General features: G+C 36.3%; 1 protein-coding gene across 1 annotated transcript; it reads left to right on the top strand.

Annotated features, from left to right (window-relative positions):
• Window positions 1-93: 93 nt before the first annotated feature.
• Window positions 94-23,480, top strand: LOC144839236 (uncharacterized). Its single transcript, XM_078694549.1, has 25 exons — window positions 94-296; window positions 1,230-1,262; window positions 2,560-2,802; window positions 3,413-3,575; window positions 3,870-3,991; window positions 4,122-4,376; window positions 4,791-4,832; window positions 5,039-5,155; window positions 5,404-5,499; window positions 5,701-5,761; window positions 6,320-6,443; window positions 6,600-6,676; window positions 6,855-6,969; window positions 7,221-7,318; window positions 7,548-7,659; window positions 7,742-7,965; window positions 8,173-8,239; window positions 8,505-8,608; window positions 8,724-8,886; window positions 9,134-12,200; window positions 13,032-13,691; window positions 14,190-19,859; window positions 20,124-20,467; window positions 20,996-21,044; window positions 21,312-23,480. The coding sequence occupies exons 1-25, from the start codon at window positions 227-229 to the stop codon at window positions 22,547-22,549; spliced, it is 13,314 nt and encodes a 4,437-aa protein (XP_078550675.1). The 5' UTR covers window positions 94-226; the 3' UTR covers window positions 22,550-23,480.
• The last annotated feature ends 474 nt before the right edge of the window (window positions 23,481-23,954 follow it).

The raw sequence follows: 23,954 nt of genomic DNA, 5'->3' as shown, positions 1-23,954 counted from the left end.
TTAATTTTCGGATGTCAGTAAGCCAATAACAAGCCTTGGTATGAGCGTCCGTAGGTACTCAATATGCGCGCACACAAGCGTAGTAGGTCCTACAAATAATGTTCAACACTTTCGTATTTCTATATACGCGTTTGGATAGACCCGAATATGTCGTGATTTTATTCGTTTCACTGTCTTTCTAAGTTCACCTCTTTCAAAGTTGTAATGCGACATCGATGTATTGAGTATGTTATATTTTGAATCACACGCGAGGTGGTTATTTTTATTTTTTTTTGTTAACAGTTTCGTTGCTACAGGTAAGATAACATTTATTTATAAACTATATTAAAACAACTTGTTCTTCTTTTTCTTAGTAGGCCTATAAGTTCTCTCAGTGAATTTCCTTTCCACTTTCACTATTAGGCACCGCGGCCTATATAAAATATATCCTCCACGACTGTGTTTTCACACGTATTTTAAGTAAGTGAAGTTATTGGATTTCCGCACTTTTTCTAATTATTATTATATATTATAATTATTATAATTCATTTCAATAGTTATTTGACTTTATACTATTACTCTTTAAAAACATTGCAATACATGCATTATAAGAAATAATAAGTTATATTAGGACACCAATGGAAACTAATTATTTTGTGTAGAAGTAATTAGCCTATAATGATGACTATTATTTAATAAACAAACAGGCCTATATTATTAATTATCAACAAGAGGCGGCTAATCCTCAGATTGATCGGTATATCTTCATATTTAATAAACAATAATACAGCGTCATAAACATTTGTTATAGCTTACAAACAACAGATCTGAAATATTTTATAGTATACCTACAGTATATCATCAAAAAATCAATACAAAAATAAATTGAGAAAGTAATAATTCAAAACCGTCAATGATCAAAAAATACGATCTAGGGGATCTTTTGTATGCATGCAAAATACAGTATAAAGGCAGTATGTAGGCTAAAACCTTCATTACGTTTATTTCAATAGGCCTATTTTATTGGATTCGTCACGATAGATATGTTATATCAAGTAAACAAGTTATTGCAGATCCGCCTAAGGAAGACAAGTGACAAGTCACTGGTTCATGCTCGTTCTAAACATACACATACATTTAAGAGGACCCATTCGGGACTTGCCAAACTGTTCTCTGAGTAGGGCTGTGCTACTAGAAGGATTATACTGTATACAAATGGAATTATTTATCATTTTATTTTTTTCTTTCAGCTTTACTAGAAACAGACGAACATCTAGGAAAAGGTAGGCCTATAATGTCTCAATTAATTATAACCAAACACAAAATCAATGGTAGCCTTCATTACTTTTCTTCATTCAATTTTAGTTATTTATAATAATAATAATAATTTTGATGAATAATAATTAAATAAACGTTAAATAATAACATACTTAATGTAAATAATCAGACGTCTGATGCATTCTGCCTGTGTAGACAGGCTACAGTAACTAAAAGCTGCGAGTAACGACATCTACCGATGAGGTGCGTTTACAGAATTATTACAAAATCACAAATTACTTAATATTCACAAAATGTCAATATAAACTAGCATTTAGTTCATTAATTAGTTTTTTAATGTTGTTTCAATTTATCTTTATTTCGGATTTTATGAACACTTTAACGAAGATTAAACACATACATAATATTTTCACATTTATAAATTCTAAAAACAGCGGCGGCAGTATTTGGAACTTCAGGATCTGGAGAGAACGTTCATTTCCACATTGATGATGAACACAAGCAAGACGAAGATGTACACGTGATGATGACGGCTGCACCAGTTGTGGCGGGAAGCGGACCTTCCGGTTCAGTAGTAAAAGACACGACATCATATGTTAAAATAAATTTACACAACATTGGAACTGTAGTTTCAAACGAAGACACAAGACACACATCTAACACTCATACTGAAGAGAGTACATTAGGAGGTTCGTGGAAAGAGGAGACAACCAACAACTATACTCATTATTCGGTAGAAACTGTGACACCAGGAACAACGGAACACAGCTTAAACATCCATGAAGAAAGTGGAGTGGATACACGGAGAAACAATTCCGAAAGAGTGGAGTCGGAGATGCCGATTTTAGCAGTACCTACAAAACCTACAAGCATTGGACCAGGTAAAAGACGACTCTTGTGGACTGCAATCCAATTGCAGACGACATCTCAAAGAACGGATGGCAAACAAGAAAAGGATACATTGTTATACAAATTTCGGTCATAGCATTAGTACTTCATGGTCTTCTCTCAAAAATAAGAATTATAATTATATTGTTTAGTAACACTTTCAGGAGAGCGTGAGATAATTGTTTTCGTTTGTCATAAATTATTCCATTAAAAACTGATCATTTAAAATAAATCTTCACGCTGTATATTATTGTAGCTTGAAAAAATTATTTGCATTTTCGTAAACATTTTAATTTCAATTAAGTTACTGTTCTATACATTTTAAGTACATTATTTCAAATGTCGGGTTTTCAGGTACATGACAAGTAATTAGATGACCATCTGGCTAATTTTCAAGCTTTTGCTTTTATTTAGGTTACATAGTTCTCATAAGTGACTACCAGAATGGTGTTATTGAGCATGCGTACTTGGAAGATGAGCACGATACCAATGTGTCTTTTTCTGTGCTACCAATAGGCATTAGGCCTACATACGGTGTCTCAGGAATCGCATTTGATCCCGTAGACAGCGTTGTTTATTGGTCTGATCGGAGTAAAAAGGTAATCGAAAGGGCGTATTTGGATGGTACGCACCGCCACGTGATAGTGAGAAATGTTGGTAAGTTTCTTTCTTTCTTCTCATTTTATACATTGATTCTTTCATTTCCTTCTTCCCTCTTCTTGCTCTCAAATATGATTTATCTTCATTAATAAAACATCTTGTTGATGTTGGTGTAACCAATGCTGTTTTTCAAGCTCGGCAACTTTGTGTTTTCATTTATCTCGTAATGTATCTTACGAAACTTATCTTTATGAGTGACTTCTCAAATTAATTATTAAATCGAAAAAAACTTCAATAGTATCATCATTTACGTTTTTGTTTATTCTATGAAATTCTGCTGGTATTATAGTTCGATAGTGTATGGCATAAGTTTGAATATTACGTCATCGTTTATTAGAGCTGAAATGTATTTACTGTCACTAGACATTATTTATATTATTTACAAATAGAAACTATATATATGAACTTGTTTGGTCCTAAGTTATGCGCTCAATTTCCAGTGGCAAAAACGAGTGAATATACACAACTAATACTCTGATACTTATGAAGGGGACGCATGGTTGCAGGAGTGTTTCTGTATATCTACTGTATTTACCGTAGTTAATATATATTAAACTAGAAATTTCCCCCTTTTAATGGCCTCTACTATCAACAATTCAAATTCCAGATGCCTCTTCACTTGCACTTGACTTGGTCAACAGGAGGTTGTTTTTTGATGTTAACAATAACAAAAATACAGAAATAGAACGATCCAATCTGGATGGAACTGGACGAGTTACCGTGGTTAAAAATCAAAATTTTGAAATTGACGATGTTGAAATTAATAAACGGTAATTGTTTTTTTTGTATTTAGGGAAAGAACGTAACAAAATGATTTGTTAAATAATTGCTGTCTTCTAATTGTTGTCCAATCTTCTTTCTTTACTGTCACCAATACATAAGTTCATATATCAATGGAAACAATTATGTATGCCCTTAATAAGTATTTAGTAACCTCCGAAAAGCTTGAGCTAAAGTCACAAAACACACCCGAGCCTTTAAACATTATTTAAATATAAAATTGATCTATAGGCCTATTTAAATAAGTTTCTCAAAAAGAACTGTTTTGTTTTCTTGTCTCGTAGCTTTGTCTATTTTAGTTCCATGGAGGCAAAAAAGATAGAGCGCGCTGTCAAGACGAGTGGAAAACAAAGGAAAACTCTTGCTGAGGAAATTTCCCCAACAGGCCTAGCCATCTCATCAGACGGTATGTATCATTATCATAGGTCAATAGGTCTACTATTTTTCTTAGGATCCCTTGAGTACCCAAGTTTTCTTCCCCGATCAGTTCCTGAACAACCACATTCAAAACCACGGTCTATATATTGTTGTTTAAGGTAATGGTATCTACTGGACTGACGGAACATCTAATCATGTGATGGAAAGTGACCTATCAGGCGATAGCAAGAATACGGTTTTGGACTCTTCCTCCTATCCTGGTCTGAACAACACTCAAGATGTTGCCGCCATTGGAGAGTACCTGTTCGTAATCACAGGTGACAGTGACCGTCTTATTCGGATAAATCGAAACAATCTTCAAATACAAGATATTGGAGAAGCTGTTTTCAATGATCCTCGCAAAATAAAGATCGGTAAGTATACAAACGATATAACAAGACTAGTCTAGTCGAAACGGTCTAACATTGGTAAAAATGTTGGTATATATGGTACACTTAAGCTGGGAAAAAACAAAGTACAGTAACAACAACATCAAGAAAGAAAGTTGTCTGAGAAAGTTGAATCAACACCATGAGCAATACTAGACTTGAAGAGACATAATAGGGGGAACCATCTGGATTAAACTGGGATGCCTGGATCAGACGTTAACTGGGATGCCTGGATCAGACGTTAACTGGGATGCCTGGATCAGACGTTAACTGGGATGCCTGGATCAGACGTTAACTGGGATGCCTGGATCAGACGTTAACTGGGATGCCTGGATCAAACGTTAACTGCCAATCAATCAACAATTGGGTTTTAATTTGTTTTCTTTTTATTTTTTGCAGTTTCATTGATGGGAGCATTTCAAGCAATGCCGACCAAGACAGGTAACTTTATCGTGTTTAATTTGAATTTATTATTTAGACGATATATCCTTGTTTAAATGAAATGTAAATACGATTTCTAGTACCGACGGGTTTACATGTAAAGTATACATCAAATCATTACATTAACACAGTTGCTATAGTCAAGTGGTTAGTACACTTCGCTCCATTACTATCATTAACTTTTACAATTTGTTTTACACAAACAGATTCTCTGTTGCAACGTTTTATGGCAACTAATGAGAAAGCAACAGCAGAATTTGCACCACAGTGCAAGACGTTAGGTCTTGATGAACGAGAGCCACTCGTATACAATGATGAAGCTGGTGAGTATTAAGCTCTATCCACACTATCAAACTAGTTTGCCAACAAACGTCTGATGTGACAAATATGGTAGTGATATGACATCATTATGTCCATACATATTTTTGTCTCACAAAGTTTTAGACTTTACTACTTTAGCTTTCAATCACTGAGAAGTAATCAGCAATTACTCCACATTGTGAAATCGGGACACAAACATTACAGTACTGTGGTTATAATTTGTTTGTTCTTGTATTGGTTTTTGCTTTAGTTGGTACACTGTCAAAATCACGTGGTTCACATACTGACGTAAATATTCATTCAAGCTCATCGATTTTGTATTCCATATCACCCTACTCATCTCAAGGTAATTGTACAATATCATTTTAAAATTTGTAATGGAACGCTTAATACGATCAAACGTATTGGCGTGCCATATATCTAAAGAAAACCCCCAATGTAGCTCTCTATTTTTTCATGTCAAAGATTACCAATAGTAAATTATAGACCTATCTAAAATGTTCAAAACCTGTATGTAATAACACGTTGTTCTTGTTCTTTTTTCAAGGAGAGACATGTAGTGTATCGCTATTATGGAACAATTCGTATGACAATACGTTAATACAAAGGTTTGTGCTGTTGTTGTTGTTGTCAAACATGGATTTTAAAATGAAAAAAAAGGATAACAACAAATAACTCACCCCAAACTCCATTGAATAAGTAACTTGAACGAATGGTTTGTTTGTGCAATTCCCTCTAAAAATCCTAAAGCAGTTGCAGGCATGTCACAATCTTTATACAAAGAAATCAATATATTATATAGAACTGTCACAATGTGGAAATCGGTTACATTATATTCGTAACCTAACATAACGTATAGTCAATAGTTTATGTTAAACATAATAGGCTTACCTGTTTTCCATTTTGGTTTATTTCGGTGGGCTGAACCCCACTGAAACTGTATGATGTTCATCATGGACAAAATGTGTGTAGCTTGTTGTGCAATGAAAGAACCATACCATTCTCATACTGGATTCAATATAGGCTACCTAATGAAGTATCTTTTTTCCTATTTATTACCGATTGAATGTCCGAAATGAAAGTGTTCTACATTGATACAAACTTCCATTCACCGAATTGAAATCATTTAAATTAACTAGTACGGTACTATTTTTTTTTCTTCTTAGAGCTAACAAAGAAGAAGAAATGGTCTACTTTCTTGCAAGCAGACTTGTATCCATTGTCACCTACAATGTAAATGAAGACGCAGTCGCTAATGGAAACACCTTTATACATTTTCCTTCAGATGAGGTAATGTCTTTTTACCAAGTTTGTTCAAAACATGACCTTAAAGATTAGGCCTACACAGCAGCAGATTGAAGTAGGAGGGGGAGATTTGTCTCCTCGCCTTGTATTGAATCAACATTGTAATTTATGTTCTTTATCATAATGAACCTTTATTTTTAGATACGCTGGAAGAGAAATGGTTACCGTACAAGAGGAACAAGCAAGCCTGTGTGCACATACATTGATAGAACTTCACTGTAAGAATTGAACTATATCAATTTTCTTTCTTTAATAAAGTGAACATTTTTTAAAGCTACTTTTAAAAAAAACGTAATGCATACTTGTTCGTACTCAGCAACTTGTTGCTGATGCAAAATGTTAAAAAAAAAGCTTGTACTTTATTTATAAAGATATAATAATTGCTTTGGTCAACAGTTCCTTTTCTCCGGATGGATGCAAGACCTTCGCAAGTGATTCCAGGAAAAATGGCGTATCATGCTCTTGCCACGAAGGGACTTCATTCGCACTCCTAATGGATATTTCGTCACTGGTACGTACAATGAAAATTGCAAATACTGCTGCAGTTCAGTCCATCAACACTGACTGTGTTCACGATGCAAATATTGTAATATAAATGGGTTGGCCTCCTCATAAGTTTTGATAAAGACGTACTGTACTACATTGAGACACTGTCTCTAAGCATAACCCGAAAAAGATGCATAAACTACAACATGCATTATCAGAAGTTACTGAAACTGACTTGAAATAATGCTCATCTCCGTAAAATCTTCTCTATTACAGATTTACTATCCAGAAGCACTGTTGATAGTTACTTGCTTAGCCACAGTGTTGTCAATTTTAATTCTACTGCTGATCATCTTCGGAACTGCCATAATGAAGTAATTATGCTTACAAAAGAATATCATTTTTATAGTTGATTGGACAGGAGAAAGTAGTAAAACCTATAGCCATTGGGACTTGTGTTTAATCTTAGTAAAATTTGACTTCAGGCTAAATATATCAGATGTGCCATCATCGATTATTCACTTATAAAGACCTATTTACATAACTAGTTCATTGTTTAATTTTATTTATGTAATATTACTACAATTGTCTTACAATTTACAGGAGAATGAAACATCTTCCAGAAAAGAGCCTCATTCGAAATCTGTCAATTGCTTTACTACTGGCGAATGTTGCACTATTGGCAGATACGGGTGCTGATTTAAACACATATTTTGTAAGTGATATTTCGTTACAGTTCGTATGACTGAAGAGGTAATACGAAGTAGATTGGTAAATCTTGTAATCTTTTATTACAGGAGCTTACAAACACGATGGCGTTATCGATTCACTTCTCACTAACGTCCGTTTTCGTCTGGTTGTTCTTAATGATTTTCGACCTCTTCATCAAAGAGAAATTCGCATCTTGCCGAGCACAGAACTTCAATTGTTTCTACCAGTCGTTTGGTTGGGGAATGCCAATATTGATTTCTGGACTGAGTGCCGGGCTGCTGTGGGACGAATATGCTTCACCAGAATACAGGTATGCGAGAAAAGTGGAATTTTGTAGTTATCATGCTTACCTACCAATCCTTGGCTCTTGGTTCATAAAGAATTCTGTTTTTCAAACTAAGCTTGCATTATCGTGAATATAATCTAAACAAACATCATTCAAAAGTATAACTTATATCATTGTTTACCACCTTACATGACATAACTTCATGAATAAATGTCTACCATTATCACACAGATCATGGCCAGATCCAGACACTGAAGCTATATGGAGTATGGTTGGACCAATCATTTTCTTTATTGCGGTAAATATTCAAAGCTTTCATTAGAACAAGATAATCATAGCTATCGTACTAACATATGTCCTAACTCGGTTCAAACGTTGTAAATCATTAATGAATTACACAACTATGTTGAAAAAATGGTATAGTGTCCTATTCATCAGTAGCAACAGTAGTGTGTGATGTGAATTTTTAATGGATATGTAGTTGTGTAATTAGGTGCATTCGAGTTCTCAGTAACCATTCCATACATATTTAAATATAAACATGTGATTGTATTGTATTTTAGATATCATTGCTGATGCTGTTGGTTTTAATTGTTCAAAGTTGTAGTGCCAGCTCTATGCATTTGATCAAACAGCAAGAACGGTACAGGCGACAAAAACGAACAAGGTATATTTCATTAGCTGTAATATCCATATTTCAGAAATAATTAACTAATAGGATATTTTTTATCAGTGCTATCTGAATAAAACTATTAAACATTTAAATTATAATTTTTGTTTAGGTTAAAAATTGGGCTGTTCACCTTTCTCCTAATATACATAAGTGCTACGTGGTTCATTGGGGTGTTTGGAATCAAGAACATAGATCTACAATATGTGTTTGTCATTCTGAATGGAACAATTGGCTTTGTCCTCTTATTGTGCATTAACAGATTGTCAAAGAGGGTGAGTATTTAACGTCTTGTTAAGATTAGTTCCTACTAGCCGCGCGTCTACGCAAACTCAAATGAGTTGGGTTATGGGTACGATGTCATTACAATCATAGGCATCCGGATATAGTAAGCAAAAGTGTCCGATAGTCCAGATCGCTAGTGATACACATTCGTATACATCTATACGAATCAAGTTTTTACGAATTTAGGTCTGTAATATAAACTTTTAAATTCAATAAGAGTGAATATTATATTTGTAGACAAAACAGGTACAAGCCCGAGTGGAGCCATCTATTCATGGCCAGTCTCTACCAGGTGCTTATTATGATGAAGATATTTTGATGCCTCACAGTTCAGATTACAAACAAAGCCATTATAATGAAGGATACATTGTGACAGAAAGTCCCATACAACAGCCGATGGAAAAACCAAGCAGGAAAAAGTATAGAAAAGAAACTTCTGATACTAAAGTATTCTTTACTGAAGGTTCTGCGCAACAAGAACACTATCAACAAAGAACTAGTGACGTTGGTAAGCGGGATGGTAAAGCGCGTGAGAAGGTCTTTCGTGAAGACATAACACTTCAGATTTTGGAAGAAGGCAAGCCAAACGATGAAGTAATTGATATTGAAGAAGAATATATTACAGGTATATACCATAAGGATAGAATCTCTGATGTACCCATGGAAGTTGAACCATCTTCAAAACGTAGATCATTAAAGAGATTGACAGGTTCCCTAAAGGATAAAAGCAAGGCATTGATCCATAGCAGTACCAGTTTAGGAAAAAAAATAACAGATTATCAGAAGCAGAAATTTCATGGAAAAAATAAAGAATCAACAAAGGATATTCAGGAGACAACTATTACCACAAGAATTGAAGACGATTCCATTATTGAAATGGTTGATTATCCACAACAACTTGTAGAAACAGAGAGGAGGCAAACCATGCCAGATAAACATGAAACTACAATTATCCAAGAAAAACAAGAAATACAGCAAACAAGATCTCCTGGTGTAAGACGTCACTTGCACGATACTAGTGACAATAACCGAAGAGAACCAGAAATCAGACGAACGAGGTCACCTGAGCAACAAAGACGTCCAACACAACCAATAGAAAGGCATCCGATTAGACCAAAAGATCAAAATATTAGAGACGTTTATAAAACATCTGTAACAAGAACAGAAGAGGATTATATCATTAATGAAGATGACCAAATAGAACGTATAAGACAAACAAGGTCACCTGAAAAGCAAAGACGTCCAACAGAAAGGCGTCCTGGTAGACCAGATGAACAAGACACAACTAAAGATGTTTACGAAACAACTGTTACAACAACTGACTATGTCATAACTGAAGATGACAGAAGAGAACCTGAAGACATAAGCCGAACAAGGTCACCTAAAAAACAAAGACGTCAAACTCAACCAGCAGAAAGACGTCTAGGTAGACCAGATGAACAAGGCATAACCAGAGATGTTTACGAAACAACTGTTACAACAACTGACTATGTCATAACTGAAGATGGCAGAAGAGAACCCGAAGCCATAAGACGAACAAGGTCACCTGAAAAGCAAAGACGTCCAATTCAACCAACAGAAAGACGTCCAGGTAGACCAGATGAACAAGACACAATTAGAGATGTTTACGAAACAACTGTTACAACAAAAACAGAAGAGGATTATATCATTACTAAAGGTGACAGAAGAGAACCTGAAGATATAAGACGAACAAGGTCACCTGAAAAGCAAAGACGTCCAATTCAACCAACAGAAAGACGTCCAGGTAGACCAGATGAACAAGACACAATTAGAGATGTTTACGAAACAACTGTTACAACAAGAACAGAAGAGGATTATATCATTACTAAAGGTGACAGAAGAGAACCTGAAGACATAAGACGAACAAGGTCACCTGAAAAGCAAAGACGTCCAATTCAGCCAACAGAAAGACGTCCAGTTAGACCAGATGAACAAGACACAATTAGAGATGTTTACGAAACAACTGTTACAACAAGAACAGAAGAGGATTATATCATTACTAAAGGTGACAGAAGAGAACCTGAAGACATAAGACGAACAAGGTCACCTGAAAAGCAAAGACGTCCAATTCAACCAACAGAAAGACGTCCAGGTAGACCAGATGAACAAGACACAACTAAAGATGTTTACGAAACAACTGTTACAACAACTGACTATGTCATAACTGAAGATGACAGAAAAGAACCCGAAGCCATAAGACGAACAAGGTCACCTGAAAAGCAAAGACGTCCAATTCAACCAACAGAAAGACGTCCAGGTAGACCAGATGAACAAGACACAATTAGAGATGTTTACGAAACAACTGTTACAACAAGAACAGAAGAAGATTATATCATTACTAAAGGTGACAGAAGAGAACCTGAAGACATAAGACGAACAAGGTCACCTGAAAAGCAAAGACGTCCAATTCAACCAACAGAAAGACGTCCAGGTAGACCAGATGAACAAGACACAACTAAAGATGTTTACGAAACAACTGTTACAACAACTGACTATGTCATAACTGAAGATGACAGAAAAGAACCCGAAGCCATAAGACGAACAAGGTCACCTGAAAAGCAAAGACGTCCAATTCAACCAACAGAAAGACGTCCAGGTAGACCAGATGAACAAGACACAATTAGAGATGTTTACGAAACAACTGTTACAACAAGAACAGAAGAGGATTATATCATTACTAAAGGTGACAGAAGAGAACCTGAAGACATAAGACGAACAAGGTCACCTGAAAAGCAAAGACGTCCAATTCAGCCAACAGAAAGACGTCCAGGTAGACCAGATGAACAAGACACAATTAGAGATGTTTACGAAACAACTGTTACAACAAGAACAGAAGAGGATTATATCATTACTAAAGGTGACAGAAGAGAACCTGAAGACATAAGACGAACAAGGTCACCTGAAAAGCAAAGACGTCCAATTCAACCAACAGAAAGACGTCCAGGTAGACCAGATGAACAAGACACAATTAAAGATGTTTACGAAACAACTGTTACAACAACTGACTATGTCATAACTGGAGATGACAGAAGAGAACCTGAAGACATAAGACGAACATGGTCACCTGAAAAGCAAAGACTTCCAATTCAACCAACAGAAAGACGTCCAGGTAGACCAGATGAACAAGACACAATTAGAGATGTTTACGAAACAACTGTTACAACAAGAACAGAAGAGGATTATATCATTACTAAAGGTGACAGAAGAGAACCTGAAGACATAAGACGAACAAGGTCACCTGAAAAGCAAAGACGTCTAATTCAACCAACAGAAAGACGTCCAGGTAGACCAGATGAACAAGACACAATTAAAGATGTTTACGGAACAACTGTTACAACAAGAACAGAAGAGGATTTTATCATTACAAAAGATGACAGAAAAGAACTCGAAGCCATAAGACGAACAAGGTCACCTGAAAAGCAAAAGAGTCCGATTCAACCAACAGAAAGACGTCCTGGTAGACCAGATGAACACGACATAACTAGAGATGTTTTTGAAAAAACTGTCACAACTGATTATGTCATAACTGAAGATGACAGAAGACAACCTGAATACATAAGACGAACAAGGTCACCAGAAAAGCAAAGGCATCTAACTCAACCAACAGATAGAAGTCCTGGTAGACCAGATAAACAAGACACAATTAGAGATGTTTATGAAACAACTGTTACAACAACTGATTATGTCATTACTGAAGATGACAGACAAGAACCCGAAGACACAAGACGAAGAAGGTCACCCGAAAAGCAAAGGCGTCCAATTCAACCAACAGAAAGACGTCCTGGTAGACCAGATGAACAAGACACAATTAGAGATGTTTATGAAACAACTGTAACAACAACTGATTATGTCATAACTGAAGATGACAGACGAGAACCCGAAGACACAAGACGAACAAGGTCACCTGAAAAGCAAAGGCGTCCAATTCAACCAACAGAAAGACGTCCTGGTAGACCAGATGAACAAGACACAATTAGAGATGTTTACGAAAAAACTGTAACAACAACTGATTATGTCATAACTGAAGATGACAGACGAGAACCTGAAAACACAAGGCGAACAAGGTCACCTGAAAGCAAAAGACGTCCAATTCAACCAGAAGATAGACGTCCAGGTAGACCAGATGAACAAGACACAATTAGAGATGTTTACGAAACAACTGTTACAACAACAACTGATTATATCATTACTGAAGATGGCAGAAGAGAACCTGAAGACATAAGACGAACAAGGTCACCTGAAAGGCAACGACGTCCAACAGAAAGGCGTCCTGGTAGACCAGATGAACAAGACATAATTAGAGATGTTTACGAAACAACTGTTACAAGAACAGAAGAGGATTATATCATTACTAAAGGTGACAGAAAAGAACCCGAAGCAATAAGACGAACAAGGTCACCAGAAAACCAAAGACGTCCAATTCAACCAAAAGAAAGACGTCCAGGTAGACCAGATGAACAAGACACAATTAGAGATGTTTACGAAACAACTGTTTCAACAACTGATTATGTCATAACTGAAGATGACATACAAGAACCCGAAGACACAAGACGAACAAGGTCACCTGAAAAGCAGAGGCGTCCGATTCAACCAACAGATAGACGTCCAGGTAGACCAGATGAACAAGACATAACCAGAGATGTTTATGAAACAACTGTTACAACAACTGATTATGTCATAACTGAAGATGACCGAAGACAACCTGAATACATAAGACGAACAAGGTCACCTGAAAAGCAAAGGCGTCCAACTCAACCAACAGAAAGACGTCCTGGTAGACCAGATGAACAAGACACTATTAGAGATGTTTATGAAACAACTGTTACAACAACAAAAGAGGATTATGTTATTACTGAAGATGACAGACGAGAACCTGAAGACACAAGGCGAACAAGGTCACCTGAAAGGCGAAGACGTCCAACAGAAAGACGTCCTGGTAGACCAGATGAACAAGACTTAATTAGAGATGTTTACGAAACAACTGTTACAAGAACAGAAGAGGATTATATCATTACTAAAGGTGACAGAAAAGAACCCGATGCAATAAGACGAACAAGGTCACCTGAAAAACAAAGACGTCTAATTCAACCAAAAGAAAGACGTCCAGGTAGACCAGATGAACAAGACACAATTAGAGATGTTTACGAAACAACTGTTACAACAACTGACTATGTCATAACTGAAGATGACATACACGAACCCGAAGACACAAGACCAACAAGGTCACCTGAAAAGCAGAGGCGTCCGATTCAACCAACGAGTAGACGTCCAGGTAGACCAGATGAACAAGACATAACCAGAGATGTTTATGAAACAACTGTTACAACTGATTATGTCATAACTGAAGATGACAAAAGACAACCTGAATACAGAAGACGAACAAGGTCACCTGAAAAACAAAGACGTCCAATTCAACCAAAAGAAAGACGTCCAGGTAGACCAGATGAACAAGACACAATTATAGATGTTTACGAAACAACTGTTTCAACAACTGACTATGTCATAACTGAAGATGACATACAAGAACCCGAAGACACAAGACGAACAAGGTCACCTGAAAAGCAGAGGCGTCCGATTCAACCAACAGATAGACGTCCAGGTAGACCAGATGAACAAGACATAACCAGAGATGTTTTTGAAAAAACTGTCACAACTGATTATGTCATAACTGAAGATGACAGAAGACAACCTGAATACATAAGACGAACAAGGTCACCTGAAAGGCAAAGGCGTCCAACTCAACCAACAGAAAGACGTCCTGGTAGACCAGATGAACAAGACACAATTAGAGATGTTTATGAAACAACTGTTACAACAACAAAAGAGGATTATGTTATTACTGAAGATGACAGACGAGAACCTGAAGACACAAGACGAACAAGGTCACCTGAAAGGCGAAGACGTCCAACAGAAAGACGTCCTGGTAGACCAGATGAACAAGACTTAATTAGAGATGTTTACGAAACAACTGTTACAAGAACAGAAGAGGATTATATCATTACTAAAGGTGACAGAAAAGAACCCGAAGCAATAAGACGAACAAGGTCACCTGAAAAACAACGACGTCTAATTCAACCAAAAGAAAGACGTCCAGGTAGACCAGATGAACAAGACACAATTAGAGATGTTTACGAAACAACTGTTACAACAACTGACTATGTCATAACTGAAGATGACAGACGAGAACCTGAAGGCTCAAGACGAAGAAGGTCACCTGAAAAACAAAGGCGTCCAACTCAACCAACAGAAAGACGTCCTGGTAGACCAGATGAACAAGACACAATTAGAGATGTTTATGAAACAACTGTTACAACAACAAAAGAGGATTATGTTTTTACTGAAGATGACAGACGAGAACCCGAAGACACAAGGCGAACAAGGTCTCCTGAAAAGCAAAGACGTCAAACTCAACCAACAGAAAGACGTCCAGGTAGACCAGATGAACAAGACACAATTAGAGATGCTTACGAAACAACTGATTATGTCGTAACTGAAGATGGCAGAAGAGAACCCGAATACATAAGAAGAACAAGGTCACCTGAAAAGCAAAGGCGTCCGATTCAACCAACAGATGGACGTCCAGGTAGATCAGATGAACAAGAAATAACTAGAGGCAGTTACGAAACAACTGTTACAACAACTGATTATGTCATTACTGAAGATGATAGAAGAGAACCCGAAGACATAAGACGAACAAGGTCACCTGAAAAGCAAAGACGTTCAACAAAACCAGTAGATAGCCACTTTACTGGAAAAAACACAATAGATGAAAAATATTCTGATGTCAGAACGAAGCGCGATTCTAAAACCGAGTTTGGTAGTATTGACCATCCATTCAAATCCCAGTATTTTCCTAAAAGAAATGATCGCAGAGACAGTCTTACGAGATTGGAATACACTAAAAGATTCTCAGATACAACTCAACCATTCACCAGTGAAATTGATGGAATTTCTGAAATAGAAGAGCTGCAACTGGAACCACAAATTGTGAAGAAAGATGTTGTTCCACTACAAAGAGCACTCGACAAGATACTTTTAGAACCAGAAAATATTCTTCAAGAGAATGAGTTAACACAAAGGAATGTTTTACAAGAACTTGACAAACTTGACAAGGAAATTTTAGAAATTATTTCTGAACGGGGGACGACGACAAAGACAGGTATTATTGCCATACAAGGAACAGACATTGTAGATAAACTAAGAGATATAAAAATAAATGAGCGAAGCTCACAACTAAAAAATCTTAGTAAGTTTGACAGCAAAAAACTTAAGTTCATGATTTTAGATGTTGGTGATAAATTAACAACCCTTGAAAGACATTTTGACGAAGCAAGTGGTTTGAAAGCTATTCCACTTGACAGACCATTTGAGGCTTATATAGTGAATGTTGATGGCAGCCTTGTAGTCAGTCAGCCATTCGTATTCAGTTATGACAGAGATACAGCAACATATCGCAGACTATCAATAAAACAACCAGTAAAGTATTATGAAGAAGGAGAGAAAATGAAAGAGACTGGATACACATATCGTAAAGAACAATTAGATGAGTTTTTAGTTCAAGTAGGAAAAGATAAAATAAGAAAGCGTCCTATTAAAATTGTAGAAAATGATGACCCTGCTGCAAAATATATGTACGATATTGATCAAATAAAACTAATCATTCCGCATGCAGGAGATGATAGGTATGATATAAAGTACATGAAACGATATCAAGAAGGACCATGGTATATTGATCCCTATCCCATAAATGAAGATTATATAGAGGCTATTGTGGTAAGATGGGATGGGACTCCAGAAACAGTCCACTTACTGAAATACGAAAGTAAGAATACTTATTCAATAGTGATGTCAACTTCCGATCGAAATGAACTTGAGAGTGCACTAATAGCCAGCGAAGGTAATACCAAAATGCCTTCTCAAACAATTGAAATACCTTTAAGCCAAAAAATTAAATCACCTGTAGATGATGAAAGCAGCACAGACACTGATATTTCATACGTAATTAAAACTATTGAGAAAATCGAAGAATCTGAACGAATTGAGTTTAAAGACGAACAAATAGTTGATGGTGAGTCACCTCAAAGACCAAGACAAGATATTATAGAAATAACTACTACCACTACTACTGATGAAAGAACACGAGAACCTGTTGTACAAAGATATGGTGATAGGAAATATGTAGTTGAAAGACGTGAAGAGTCACCTCAAAGACCAAGACAAGATATCATGGAAACAACTACTACCACTACTACTGATGAAAGAACACGAGAACCTGTTGTACAAAGATATGGTGATAGGAAATATGTAGTTGAAAGACGTGAAGAGTCACCTCAAAGACCAAGACAAGATATCATGGAAACAACTACTACCACTACTACTGATGAAAGAACACGAGAACCTGTTGTACAAAGGTATGGTGATAGGAAATATGTTGTTGAAAGACGCGAAGAATCACCGCAAAGACCAAGACAACAAGAAATCATAGGAACTTCTACAACCACTACTACAGACGAAAGGACACGAGAACCTGCTGTAAAAAGACCAAGTAGTGAAAAGATAAGAACCTATGTAGTAGAGAGGCGTGAAGAATCCCCTCAAAGACCAAGACAAGATATCATAGAAACAATTACTACAACCACTACTACTGATGAAAGAATACGAGAACCTGTTGTACAAAGGTATGGTGATAGGAAATATGTAGTTGAAAGACGTGAAGAGTCACCTCAAAGACCAAGACAACAAGAAATCATAGAATCAACTACAACCACTACTGATGAAATAACACGAGAACCTGTTGTACAAAGGTATGATGATAGGAAATATATTGTTGAAAGACGTAAAGAGTCACCTCAAAAACCAAGACAACAAGAAATCATAGAAACAACTACTACCACTACTACAGATGAAATAACAAGAGAACCTGCTGTAAAAAGACCAAGTAGTGAAAAGATAAGAACCTATGTAGTAGAGAGGCGTGAAGAATCCCCTCAAAGACCAAGACAACAAGATATCATAGAAACAACTACTACAACCACTACTACTGATGAAAGAACACGAGAACCTGTTATACAAAGGTATGGTGATAGGAAATATGTTGTTGAAAGACGTGAAGAGTCACCTCAAAGACCAAGACAACAAGAAATCATAGAAACAACTACTACCACTACTACCGATCAAAGAACAAGAGAACCTGCTGTAAAAAGACCAAGTAGTGAAAAGATAAGAACCTATGTAGTAGAGAGGCGTGAAGAGTCACCACAAAGACCAAAACAACAAGAAATCATAGAAACAACTACTACCACTACTACAGACGAAAGAACACGAAAACCTGTTGTACAAGGGTATGGTGATAGGAAATATGTAGTTGAAAGACGTGAAGAGTCACCTCAAAGACCAAGACAACAAGAAATCATAGAAACAACTACTACCACTACTACTGATCAAAGAACAAGAGAACCTGCTGTAAAAAGACCAAGTAGTGAAAAGATAAGAACCTATGTAGTAGAGAGGCGTGAAGAATCCCCTCAAAGACCAAGACAACAAGATATCATAGAAACAACTACAACCACTACTACTGATGAAAGAACCCGAGAACCTGTTATACAAGGGTATGGTGATAGGAAATATATTGTTGAAAAACGTGAAGAGTCACCTCAAAGACAACAAGATATCATAGAAACAACTACTACAACCACTACTACTGATGAAAGAACCCGAGAACCTGTTGTACAAAGACCAAGTAGTGAAAAGATAAGAACTTATGTAGTAGAGAGGCGTGAAGAATCACCTCAAAGACCAAGACAACAAGATATCATGGAAACAACTACTACCACTACTAATGATGAAAAAACACGAGAACCTGTTGTACAAAGACCAAGTAGTGAAAATATAAGAACCTATGTAGTAGAGAGGCGCGAAGAATCCCCTCAAAGACCAAGACAACAAGAAATCTTAGAAACAACTACTACAACCACTACTACTGATGAAAGAACACGAGAACCTGTTATACAAAGGTATGGTGATAGGAAATATGTTGTTGAAAGACGTGAAGAGTCACCTCAAAGACCAAGACAACAAGAAATCATAGAAACTACTACAACCACTACTACTGATGAAAGAACACGAGAACCTGTTGTACAAAGACCAAGTAATGAAAAGATAAGAACCTATGTAGTAGAGAGGCGTGAAGAATCCCCTCAAAGACCAAGACAACAAGAAATCATAGAAACAACTACTACCACTACTACTACTGATGAAAGAACACGAGAACCTGTTGTACAAAGATATGGTGATAGGAAATATGTAGTTGAAAGACGTGAAGAGTCACCTCAAAGACCAAGACAGCAAGAAATCATAGAAACAACTACTACCACTACTACTACTGATGAAAGAACACGAGAACCTGTTATACAAAGGTATGGTGATAGGAAATATGTTGTTGAAAGACGCGAAGAGTCACCTCAAAGACCAAGACAACAAGAAATCATAGAAACAACTACTACAACCTCTACTACTGATGAAAGAACACGAGAACCTGTTGTACAAAGACCAAGTAGTGAAAATATAAGAACCTATGTAGTAGAGAGGCGCGAAGAATCCCCTCAAAGGCCAAGACAACAAGAAATCTTAGAAACAACTACTACAACCACTACTACTGATGAAAGAACACGAGAACCTGTTATACAAAGGTATGGTGATAGGAAATATGTTGTTGAAAGACGTGAAGAGTCACCTCAAAGACCAAGACAACAAGAAATCATAGAAACAACTACTACCACTACTACTGATGAAAGAACACGAGAACCTGTTGTACAAAGACTAAGTAGTGAAAATATAAGAACTTATGTAGTAGAGAGGCGTGAAGAATCACCTCAAAGACCAAGACAACAAGAAATCCTAGAAACTACTACAACCACTACTACTGATGAAAGAACACGAGAACCTGTTGTACAAAGACCAAGTAGTGAAAAGATAAGAACCTATGTAGTAGAGAGGCGTGAAGAATCACCTCAAAGACCAAGACAACAAGAAATTATAGAAGCAACTACTACCACTACTACTGATGAAAGAACACGAGAACCTGTTGTACCAATGTATGGTGATAGGAAATATGTTGTTGAGAGACGTGAAGAGTCACCTCAAAGACCAAGACAAGATATCATAGAAACAACTACTACAACCACTACTGATGAAATAACACGAGAACCTGCTGTACAAAGGTATGGTGATAGGAAATCTGTTGTTGAAAGACATGAAGAGTCATCGCAAAGACCAAGACAAGATATCATAGAAACAACTACTACAACAACTACTACTGATGAAAGAACACGAGAACCTGTTGTACAAAGATATGGTGATAGGAAATATGTAGTTGAAAGACGTGAAGAGTCACCTCAAAGACCAAGACAGCAAGAAATCATAGAAACAACTACTACCACTACTACTACTGATGAAAGAACACGAGAACCTGTTATACAAAGGTATGGTGATAGGAAATATGTTGTTGAAAGACGTGAAGAGTCACCTCAAAGACCAAGACAACAAGAAATCCTAGAAACTACTACAACCACTACTACTGATGAAAGAACACGAGAACCTGTTGTACAAAGACCAAGTAGTGAAAAGATAAGAACCTATGTAGTAGAGAGGCGTGAAGAATCACCTCAAAGACCAAGACAACAAGAAATCCTAGAAACTACTACAACCACTACTACTGATGAAAGAACACGAGAACCTGTTGTACAAAGACCAAGTAGTGAAAAGATAAGAACCTATGTAGTAGAGAGGCGTGAAGAATCACCTCAAAGACCAAGACAACAAGAAATTATAGAAACAACTACTACCACTACTACTGATGAAAGAACACGAGAACCTGTTGTACCAATGTATGGTGATAGGAAATATGTTGTTGAGAGACGTGAAGAGTCACCTCAAAGACCAAGACAAGATATCATAGAAACAACTACTACAACCACTACTGATGAAATAACACGAGAACCTGCTGTACAAAGGTATGGTGATAGGAAATCTGTTGTTGAAAGACATGAAGAGTCATCGCAAAGACCAAGACAAGATATCATAGAAACAACTACTACAACAACTACTACTGATGAAAGAACACGAGAACCTGTTGTACAAAGATATGGTGATAGGAAATATGTAGTTGAAAGACGTGAAGAATCACCTCAAAGACCAAGACAACAAGAAATCCTAGAAACTACTACAACCACTACTACTGGTGAAAGAACACGAGAACCTGTTGTACAAAGACTAAGTAGTGAAAATATAAGAACTTATGTAGTAGAGAGGCGTGAAGAATCACCTCAAAGACCAAGACAACAAGAAATTATAGAAACAACTACTACCACTACTACTGATGAAAGAACACGAGAACCTGTTGTACAAATGTATGATTATGAGACTAGAAAATATGTAGTTGGAAGAAGAGAAGAGTCACCTCAAAGGCCAAGACAAGAAATCATAGAAACGACTACAACTACTACTACTGATGAAAGAACACGAGAACCATATGATAAAGAGACAAGAAGTTATATAGCAGACAGACGTGAAGAATCACCTCGAAGACAAAGACGAGCAATCATAGAGCCAATTGTTCGAAAACCTGATGAGATAATAAGCTACGTTGTAGAAAATAGAGACGATGATGTGGCAAGAAGACATGGATACATAGAGACAACTACAACAATGAATAGTGGTACAACTGGTGATCTCACGATCGGTGATACTAGAACGTGGGCTGATGAAAAACGTGTTGAATATCCAGAATATACTACTACTACATCTGATGGAAGAATTACAGATGTTTCTCAACAGTACGGGTATGAAACAATTACAACTACAACAGACGAAGGACAAAAAGATCATCATTGCGAACATTGTAGCCAGCCTATAGTAAAGGAGGAAGATGGAGAAATTGACAGTGAACTGTCTTATGTTATCAATACTATAGAGACAATTGAAGGGGCTGAAGGTGAGGTGACTGAAGGTTTATATATTACACAAACTAATGAATTTGATGACCAAACCAGTAGTACAACGTATCAACAGAATACTGGGCAACAAGAAGCCAGTAGAGACGGGTACAATGCAGGCTGGTCGACCGAACAAACTTCAACACAATATGAATACCCAACTGGCGGTGGTGAAAATATTGTCATTAACGAGGTAGGCCAGCAAAGTAGTCCATTTTTAACATATAAATCAGTAGGTTACAGAGACCAAGAAGGCACATCTGGCGTCCAAGATATTCAGAGTAGTAGTATAACCCATGATTTCACCAGCTATTCAGCCAGCAGTAACTATGGTTCAACAACATACGGCAATAGTGGGGGAGTTACTGACGGCAACAGTGCTGTGTCTGGAGAAACACAGGCTTATGCAGACATCCAGACCGAAGTAATGGAAACTGATGGACAGACCTTCCGAGGAGTTTCAGGAGGATCCACTTCTGAGCGTGGTAGAAGTCGCTTCAGAACTCAATTATCAGGTGTTGTCTTAAGACCAAGAGCAAGTGCGAAATCTAGATATGATGTAGACGTGGAATCAGTTGAGATCACAGCTGAAGAAACGACACAGATGCAAAGTACACCCATGGACTATGACCCCAGATAAACAGTTTGACACTTTTTCATATCATATAGGTATAGAAGGGTTTGTATATAATGTCACAGGATATATAATAATAATTAAGTAATTATTACACTGTGTATTTCATTATTATCGCGGAGTGCGATGTATATTATAGGGTATATCAATTTGATCTCTGGTGCGCGTAGTGTACAATTGAGGACTAGTGCTGTTCTGTCGTACCACGCCGAGAATGTCAAAGAGTCGCTATCCAATGGGTTAGCACGTCTGCTTATCAAGCAGAAGGTCTGGGTTAGAATCTCAGTTGGGGGACTTTTTCCTCATTCTCACAAATTTCATCATCTTTATTGTTTCAAATTAATTACTATTTAAATTTTCAGTATAGAATTTATTCTGTGCCTGTTGATTATATTACTATTATATATTTATTTATTTGTTTGTATTGATTTGCTTATATTATTTTTATATTTATTATTACATAATCAAAATTCCTTGAGTTTAATTGTTTAAAAAATACAAATGATATTTGTATAGGTGGGTTATTTTTAGATCAAGGGTATAATTAATATTAAAAGGGATATTAAGATTAATACATTTATATAATATTAAACTGATAGGTTTGAAATGTGATTCTTATAAACACATTCCTATGCTGTAAATCAGTATTTGACAAGCTTAACATAAACAGGTATAATTTACACTATATTTTAATGGTTGTATTGTTAACATTGCCTTGGTTATCAATATCATTACTATCAGCTTTCATGTTTCTAGACACGTTTCTTATTGTTACTCAAATGTATGGTGAATAATTGAAATTCATACTTATGTAATTAATGCTTAAGTAAATCAAGTTTGTGTTAATCTAAATGAAATACATGCTTAAGTAAATCAAATCTGTGCTTAAGTAAATTAAATTTGTGTTCAAGTAAATACAAACTGTGCTTAAGTAAATTTTTGCATAAGTAGATAGAACTTGTGCTCAATTAAATAAAAACTGTGCTTAGGTAAATGAAACTTGTGCTCAAGTAAATAAAAACTGTGCCTAAGTAAATGAAACTTGTGCTTAAGTCATACCTAATAAATGAAATGTGTGCTAAACTTTGAAACTGATTGTGGATCAGATGAGCTTGACAATTAGTATTTTTCATGTTTGTAATCGGGATAACATTAGTTTTTGTGTTAATCACTGTTTGATCATATTATGAAGAAATTAGTGACCTTTTGATTTCACATGACAATCACCTACGCAGCTATTGAGTCCAACAGTAATTCTGCTCATGTGATTTTAAGAGTATGCAGAATGACTCTTTGACTAAATAGGTGCATAGTCTAGCGGAGCATCATGAAAACAAAAGGTTGCTATTAACATTATAAATAATATAACATCACACTTTTCACACATTTGAACTATTCAACGTATTTCTTC

This window comes from Antedon bifida, chromosome 4 (genome assembly GCF_963402885.1).
Source record: "Antedon bifida chromosome 4, ecAntBifi1.1, whole genome shotgun sequence".
NCBI lineage: Eukaryota > Metazoa > Echinodermata > Crinoidea > Comatulida > Antedonidae > Antedon > Antedon bifida.
Note: the sequence above shows the minus strand (reverse complement) of the source record. Positions and strands in the feature narration are given on the sequence as shown.

Excerpts from the sequence above, each read along its gene's own strand:
- LOC144839236 (XM_078694549.1), top strand. The coding sequence starts at position 227 with ATGTTATATTTTGAATCACACGCGAGGTGGTTATTTTTATTTTTTTTT. Across the intron at positions 13,692-14,189 it reads ACCAACAGAAAGACGTCCTG|GTAGACCAGATGAACAAGAC; the intron begins GTAGACCAGATG and ends GTAGACGTCCAG. Across the intron at positions 21,045-21,311 it reads TGATGAAAGAACACGAGAAC|CTGTTGTACAAATGTATGAT; the intron begins CTGTTGTACAAA and ends GAACACGAGAAC.